At 50.4% G+C, this 8,344-nt stretch overlaps 1 protein-coding gene and 1 long non-coding RNA gene across 2 annotated transcripts in view; one reads left to right on the forward strand and one right to left on the reverse strand.

Moving 5' to 3' along the window:
• The window catches only part of PKN1 (protein kinase N1), a 21,691-nt gene extending 21,096 nt beyond the window's left edge, over positions 1-595 (reverse strand). The window contains exon 1 of the mRNA XM_034998328.1: positions 425-595. Within this exon, the coding sequence (XP_034854219.1) occupies positions 425-445 (21 nt within the window). The 5' untranslated portion in view covers positions 446-595. The remainder of the gene's footprint in view (positions 1-424) is intronic.
• Positions 596-704: 109 nt separating this feature from the next.
• On the forward strand, positions 705-2,110 carry LOC118005931. Its single transcript, XR_004677904.1, has 2 exons — positions 705-1,493; positions 1,665-2,110. It is a non-coding gene; the product is annotated as an uncharacterized LOC118005931 (long non-coding RNA).
• Positions 2,111-8,344: the final 6,234 nt, after the last annotated feature.

The following is an 8,344-nucleotide window of genomic DNA, read 5'->3' on the forward strand; positions in this document are numbered from 1 at the left end:
GAGCCACTGCGCCAGGCACCTGCCCCAGGTGGAGTGGCACTTGCTGGGAACCGAACGCGGGGGGCGGGGCGGGGGGGGAAGGGAGTGCCGAGTCGAGTGGCGGGGGCGACAGGCACCGAGACGCACGGCCAGCCACAGACACTAGAGTAGAGCCTCCGCCGCGCCCCCTCTAATTCTCGGGAAGGGGCAGAGCTTGGGGGTGCGGCGGGGGCCTTCAGGACCTCCCCGCTCCCCCTCGGTGCGTACCTCCACCTGCCGAAAAGTGGACCATGCTGGCTCCACGGTGTCGGCCCAAGGAGGGGGCGCCGGGCGCTCGGGAGGTCCCCACCTTGGCCGCCCGGGCCCCGGGGGCCCCGGCAACGCGCGAGCGGGGGTCCCCGGCGCTGGCCGGCCGCCGGGCGGCTGCGGACGCAGGTGCGCCTACCTGCACGGCGTCGCTGGCCATGTCCTAGCGCCGCCCGCCAGGGGTCCCCGCGCGGAGGGAGGGGCGGCAAGAGGAGCGCGCGTGCGCCCCGCACGGGGCGGGGAAGGGGCGGGCGCGGCGCAAGCCCCCGCCAGCGCGCGGCCCGCTCCGGCCTGCTCCGCTCGGGCCCCGCCTGGCCAGGCCGCCGCGTCCGCGCGCCGCGCCCTCCGGCCCCAGCGGCCGCCGGGCCCGGTCACGTGACCACCGAGGTCGACTCCGGGGGAGGGGGCGGGGCCGAGGGGGCGCGGCTCCCGGCGGCCCCCGGGGCTGCGGGGTCTTGCCTGCGGGGTTCTCCCGGTCCGCGACTGAAATCACCGCGTCTGCTCCCCCGCCGCCCTCCGCGCCTTTGCCTGGTTCTGCATCCTCACTCTGCCCAGGGGTCCCCCATCTGAGCGCGCGGGAACCCGAAGAAAAGACTGAACCACGTTAAAGCGGGGAGTGGCAGAGGCCTTTGGGCCTCCCGAAACCCCTCTAAAGACAAGAACAATTCATATCCCCCCGCCTCTCCTTTGCAAGCTCAGGTCTCCTGGGAAGGATCCCCCATTACCTGGAGACAAGCTCTGGACAGATCTAGGTTCAAATCCCAACATCCCATGACTTGGGGGAGCCCCAAAGTCCTAAGAGCGCCTCATCTGTGAAACGGGCTTTACCCACCCACCCCTCGGTGTTGGTAAAATTAAATGAGATCGTGCATGCCAATTGTTGAGAACACAGTAAGCGCTCAATAAATGTTAGCTGCTGTCATTTTTAATGTCATTGCCGTTGTTATGAAAATGGCTTGAATCCCGACTCCTTCACTGACTCGCTGTGGACCCTAAGGATCCTGTGGCCGCCCAGCCTCAATTTTCCCCGTTGTACAATGCAGACCTTTTCTTCAGAGCTGTTGCATGCAGGTGGCGTTCCATAAATGCAGACTCTTGCCCAAGCGGTGGAGGAGAGTGGAAGCCTCTACAGAGCTTCTCCAGGGTCTCTGGAGTCTCTAGAGCGTGCAGCTTGGCTCTTGGCCCACCCGCACTCCCTTGGAAATCCGGTGAGTGAGCCAAACCTTGGTCCCTGGGGCTCGGGGCGGGGAGCGCTCCCTGGCGACTGAGCCTGAACATGGGCGCCCTGCAGGGACCAGCCAAAATACAGAGAGCTGCGGGAACCTTGGTTACCTAGAGACCAGGGCGCGATGTTTTCTTTTCCTTTTCTTATTTGGAAGGTTTTAACAGAGAAAGAAAAAGGAGGAGGAGGAGGAGGAGAATGACACCGATCCAGAATCCAGAATGACACCGATCCAGAATCCAGAAACCCCTTCAAAGGCCCCCACCTGGTCCGGTCTCACCACTCACCTGGACCAGCGCAGTAGCCTCCTTCCGGGACTCTGGGCTCCGACCTTTACTTCCTAGTTTATTTTCCCCACAACAGCCTAAGGATGCCTGTGAACACCTGAGTCAGGTCACATCCCTTTTCCGCCTAGATCCCTCCGTGGCTCCCACTTTCTTTAGAGCAGAAGCCAAAGTCCTGCTGGAAGACCACAGGCCTTGCACTATTTACCTCCTTCACCTTCGCTTTCACATCTTCCCCTTGCTCACTCCGTCCAGCCACACCAGCCTCCTGGCTGTCCCTCGATTATTTATCAGTTGAATTAAAGAACCCTTTGAGTTATTTCTTTTGCTCCCAATTTACAGTTGAGGAAACTGAGGCACATATCTCCCCAAGACTTTTGGATAATTTAGGTCTCCATTTAAATGTCACCTTCTCTGGGGCGCCTGGGTGGCTCAGTCGTTAAGCATCTACCTTCGGCTCAGGTCATGATCCCAGGGTCTTGGGATCAAGCACCGCATCAGGCTCCCTGCTCAGCGGGAAACCTGCTTCTCCCTCTCCCACTCCCCCTGCTTGTGTTCCCTCTCTCGCTGTCTCTCTCTCTGTCAAATAAATAAAATCTTTAAAAAAGAAATAAATGTCACCTTCTCTGAGAGACCATTCTATGCTGTCATATTTATTTAAAATATGGCCCTGTTTTATTTAAACTGTCACTCCTCTGAAATTGACCAGCATTTGGCCTATGCTCACTCAGGTTTTGTGGAATGAGTGAGTAGACACAGGGTGAGGTGTCCTCAGTTATAACTGAGGAGAATCCCCAGTTATGGAGCTGGTGTGTTTATAGCCCTTGCCCTGTCTTCTTCTAATTCTTCAGCCCATCTGTGTTACAGGTGGGGAGGATGCGGCAAAGCTAGGCTCCAAGCTGGCCCAGGGACTGGGCCACTGTGTTCAGGGATGGGCTTTCTGCTGCCTGCCAGGTCCCAGGCTCCCTCCTCCCTGGATGGAGCTGGGGAACCCTGCCAAATTCTCACTCCAACCTTCCAACATTCGTTTATTCAGTGGATATTTATCGATGCCCGCTGGGGACTTTGGTGGCACTGGAAACAGAGTCGCACTCAGGCTTGAAAGAGGGAGACCAAGGACTCATTGTGCAATCTCAACTAAATATGGTAACTGCACTGGCACCTCCCTGCAGCTGCTCTGGCCCCTCTCCAGTCTGCTTTGGGGCCTCGGAAACTCTAACCTGTCCCTGGTTCTCTGAAGGTCTTAGGAAAAACACCTGTCCCTTACCTGGTCTACAGGGTAGTCTTGTCAGGCCTCTGCCCACCTGTCCAGCTGCATCCCCCTCTACTCCCCTCATCCCCATCCAGCAACACTGGCCTTCCTTCTGTTCCTCAAATATTCTCACTTTACTTCCAACCACAGGGCCTTTACACTGGCTGTTTTCTGGTCTGGAATGCCCTTCCATCCCATCTCCCCAAGGCTAGCCTTTTCTGATCATTTAGGTCTCTGTTTAAACGTCACCTCTTCTGAGAGAACTTTCCATACCCTATCATATTTATTATAAATATGGCCCTGTTTTATTTATTTTAACTGTCACTCCTCTCTGAAATTGCTCAACATTTGGCCTACACTCACTCAATCTTTGCAGAATGTGTGAGTGGACACAGTGTGAGGTGTCAGGAGAAAGGTATCCCAAGACGACCCATGCCTTAAGGAGGCAGCTGCCCCACTGTGGAAGAGGCAGAAGGGCTGGCACTAAGGACAAATTAGGAAACCACAAAGTAGATAAAGAGGAATAGGGTGTCTGGTTGAAGGAACAACAGGGCAAAGCCCTAGAAGTGGGTGAGGGAGAATTTGGCACGTCCTGATTCTTCCCCTCATCTCCATTCTGCTCCCCTCATTCACACCACTCTGGCCTCCTCACCACTCCTCAAAAAAGCCCATTACTACCTCAGGGCCTTTGTACTTGCTGTTCCTTTCTGCCTACAGTGTTTTTCCTTCTCATCTTGGCATTCTTTCTTCTTCACTTCATTTCCATCTTTGCTCAAATGCCTTCTGAGAGTACTCCCTGCCTGCTACCAAACTACCCCTCACATAGCTCCATTTCTCTTCCTTGCAAATTTTAATAGATTTTACTCTATTTTCTTCCTTGTCTGTCTCAATCAGGATGTCAGCTCTCCAAGAACAGAGATCATTGTCTTGTTCACTGCTGAGTCCCCAGCTCCTAGAACAGTGTCTAGCACATGGAAGGTGCTCGAATAAATAGCTGCTGGATGAACAAGTGGTTGAACAAACAGGACATCATGGGGTATGGCTGGAGTGTTTAGTGCTGATGCACCTGGAGTAGGGACCCATGCCACAGATGGCGGGGATGGAGGGGGTCCAGCACTCCCCGGAGTTCAAACTTGACCCTGAACATGGTGGAAGCCGCTGATGGCTTCTTAGCAGGGGAGAAACTGAATGAGGATTCTTTCTCAAAAGGCTCTTTGCAAACCAAGCCTCCCACCAGCCAGCTGGGGGCCAGAAAAAGAAATATTCATCTGATACCAGAAAGGTTAAATGTATCAACAAAGCTAAACTCACAAACTTTGGGTTGAGGGGGGATAAAAAAAAAATAAAAGTAGGAAAAAAAAGATACAGTTTGATACTGTTTATATCAATTACTGGAAAACAGAAAGTGGAACTATGTATCAAGTTTATTAAAAAAACTCCGGGGGCGCCTGGGTGGCTCAGTTGGTTGGGTGACTGCCTTCGGCTCAGGTCATGATCCCAGGGTCCTGGGATCAAGTCCCACATCGGGCTCCCTGCTCTGCGGGGAGCCTGCTTCTCCCTCTCCCACTCCCCCTGCTTGTGTTCCCTCTCTCGCTGTGTCTCTCTCTGTCAAATAAATAAATAAAATCTTAAAAAAAAAAAACAAACAAAACTCCGGGAGTAGTGTGTTCCTGGTGTGCCTGGCACCCTGAATGAGGGGAGTGAGGTCATCTCCTGGCACCACTACATACCAACAGTCAGATTCTGAGGAAGTTACTCCTCTGCTCTGCGCTTCAGTTTCTTCATCTGTAAGAGCGGATGGCAGAGTGGCACCTGCCCTCATAGGATTGCTGGGGAGCTTAAATGAATTAATTCTTTTTTTTTTTTTTTAAAGATTTCATTTATTTGACAGAGACACAGCGAGAGAGGGAACACAAGCACGGGGAGTGGGAGAAGGAGAAGCAGGCTCCCCGCAGAGCGGGGAGCCCGACGCGGGCCTCGATCCAGGACCCCGGGATCACTACCCGAGCTGAAGGCAGATGCCCAACGGCTGAGCCACCCAGGCGCCCCATGAATTAATTCTTGTAAAGCACAGAACAAGGGGTCAGTTCAGTATAGTTCTTTTTATTTAGGTTGTTGTTTCTGTAGTGGGGGAGGGGAGGGGAAGTGGGAAAGTGAACACAGGTGACTTCCATTTTAACTCTAAGGTGTGTCTTTTAGTTTTTGATTGGTAAGATTTTATTTATTTACTTAAAAGAGAGAGAGTGAGTGAGAGAGAGAGAGAGCATGAGCAAGGGGGAGAGGCAGAGGGAGAGGGAGAAAGAGACTCCTCGCTGAGCAGGGAGCCCAATGTAGGACTTGATCCCAGGACCGCTGGATCACGACTTGAGCTGAAGACAGATGCTTAACCAACTGAGCCACCCAGGTGCCCCTACCCATTTACTTGTTGATGGACATTTGGGTTATTTCCAGCTTGGGATTATTATGGAAAGAACTTTCCTTGTTCATATCTTTTTGTGGGCAAGAAGTGTTTCATTAACTGTTAGATCTATACCTAGGAGGATTGCTTAGCCATGATGTCATGATATTTAGCCCAAAAGATCTCATCTGGAGTGATTTTGCCCCCTCCACCAGGGGGGACATTAGCAATGTCCGGAGACATTTTTAGTTGTCACCCCTACTGGCATCTACTGGGGGGAGGCCAGGGATGCTGCTCAACATCCTACAATGCACAGGACCGCCCCACCGCGAAGAATGTGCCAGGCCAAGTGTCAGTACTGCCAAGATTGAGAAACCCTGGTTATTACAAACTGCCAAATCATTTTCCAAAGTATTTTCCCCATTCTACATGCTTGCTAGCAGCGGATGAGAATTCTTGGTCAAGCCGTTGGTTGTGTCACTTTTTTTCTTTTTAGCCATTTGAGTGGGTGTTCTTTCTTTCGAGTGGGTATGCTTTAAGATAGTTTATATCTTAAAATAATTCTGCAGTGAATCAAGCCAATATGACAAAGTTAGGTAACATTTGTTTATCTTGAGTGGTTGGATGTACTTTAGGAGGCTCTGATCATCTCCGGGTTTAAAACTGGTGTTTTGTTTCTGAATAGTAGAAGCTCCCCCTGGCTGCATGGATGGGGGTGTGCTGGGGTGTTTTCCTGTTTCCCCAGAATTTTGTTAACCTTAAACCATCAGTTATTTTACCAGCAAATCGGTTTATTTGGCAATAGTAGAGAATTTTAACTTGTGACAAGCAAGCTATGGCAAAACCATAGGCAAGTCCAGAGTACAAGATGGAAGAATGCACTTTCACAGTGGAAAGAGGGAGTTGGGAGGGGATATTATAAACGAAATTCCATTGGAATAAATTGGGAGTTCAAAGTGTAGGGGCTTTTTTTCTTTTTTTTTGATGGGGGAGGGGCAGAGGGAGAGAGAATTTTTAGCAGGCTCCATGCCCAGCACAGAGCCTGACACAGGGCTCACGGCCCTGAGATCATGACCTGAGCCAAAATCAAGAGTCTGAGGCTTAACTGATTGAGCCACACAGGCATCTTTCTTTTTCTTTCTTTCTTTCTTTCTTTCTTTCTTTCTTTCTTTCTTTCTTTCTTCCTTTCTTCCTTTCTTCCTTCCTTCCTTCCTTTCTTCCTTCCTTCTTTCTTCTTTCTTTCTTTCTCTTTCTTTCTTTTTTCTTTCTCTCTCTTTCTTCTTTCTTTTTTAAGACTTTTTTTTTTTTTTTTTTTAGTAATCTCTGTACCCAATGTGGGGCTCAAACTCACAACCCCTGAGATGGAGTGTTTCCATGCTCCACCCACTGAGCCAGCCAGGTGCCCCTCAAAGTGTAGTGGCTTTTCATTGGCTGAGTCGTGACTGTCTCTCATTGGCTGGGCTGTTGCTGGCTCAGGAGAAAAATCTTTCCTCCTCCGGCTAGGGCAGTAAAAGTATAGGCTTCCAGGTGGGAATGTAAAGGGCTGACAAGGAGTGGTATTGTGAGAGAGCTCCCTCTTCTGGCCTCCCAACTTTATTTTAGTGAGCTTTCCCTTTATTAATTTTCACGCTTGTCAACAGGACTCAACTGGCTTTGGCTGTCTCCTCCGTAACTCACCTCAGATGATTTAATTATTCCAAGCTTGCCTCTCCTCTGCTTTCCTGGGGCACCTCCTCTTTCCCCAGGGACAGGTTTTCTCTGGGCTTCCAAGTTACCTGGCTTTGGCTTCTATCTCCACCTTTGTAGGATGTAGCCAAGTCTAATGGAGGGAGATGGCTTGGGCTTGGATCCCTGCCATCTGTGTGACCCCGGGGCTGGAACTAACCCTCTCTGGACCTCAGGTCACCCGCCTGACAATGGATATGCTAATATATGCACTAATCTGCTCCAGGTGGGGGATTCAGTCAGTTGATAGCTTAGATTTCTCAGAACAAGACTGAGTACCAGGGTGGGAACTAGGTGAGGAAAGTGAGGCATTCGCTTCAGGTACAACATTTAAGGGGGTGCCAAAAATCAAGACACAGTGCTTTAATGCAATAATTTTTGAAATCAAAATCAATGCAAAAAGTCCAGATAAAGACAGGATCAGTAATCCTGATCTTTCCCTTTTGCCTCGGGCACTAATACGGCTTTGCTCCATGCAGCACTGTTACTGATCCTGTTTTTACTTAACATTTTGGTATTTTGTTCATCATAGATTTTAAAAATTAATTTTGATTTTAAAATAGTGTATTAAAATTATTTGGATGACAGTTTTTGGTGCCCCCTTAAATTTTGCATGCCTCACCCTCATCCTGGCCCTGCTGGGCACACTCTAAGTGTTATGGTATAATTATTACCTACAATATCTACGCTTTATTATTTAAAGCCTCCCTCTCAATTGACTGCTTTCTCTTCATTGGGCTTTTTGACTGAAGTTGTACCTCTGGTGATATCAGCTCTGAATTTGTTGTCTAGAACATGGATCCCAAGATAGCCTACACTAAATGAAATTGAAAGGCTAGAATTTCCCCGGAAAACTGTGGAGGAAGGTTTAACTGTGTCAGGGGCTTAGGGAGATTGGAATGCTGTGGCAGTGCATGGAATGCATGTTTGACCAGCTTCTCTCTCCTCCCTTTCCCCCCACCATCCCAAATCCCCAAATCAAAACACAGCTGAGAAAGACGGATGCAGGTATATGCAGGGAGTGGGAGTAACTGGGACTTTCACAGGGTGCCTAGTGGGAGTGTAAAGCAGATCAACTTAGGAAAACTGTCACGATCTACTATAATGGAACACACAAATGACCTACAGCCTACCATTCCATTCCTTGGCATTTGCCCTAGAGAAGTGAACTTAGGTTC

Source organism: Mirounga leonina, unplaced genomic scaffold (assembly GCF_011800145.1).
Source record: "Mirounga leonina isolate KUSES-001 unplaced genomic scaffold, KU_Mleo_1.0 Mir_94, whole genome shotgun sequence".
In the NCBI taxonomy this organism is placed as follows: Eukaryota; Metazoa; Chordata; class Mammalia; order Carnivora; family Phocidae; genus Mirounga; species Mirounga leonina.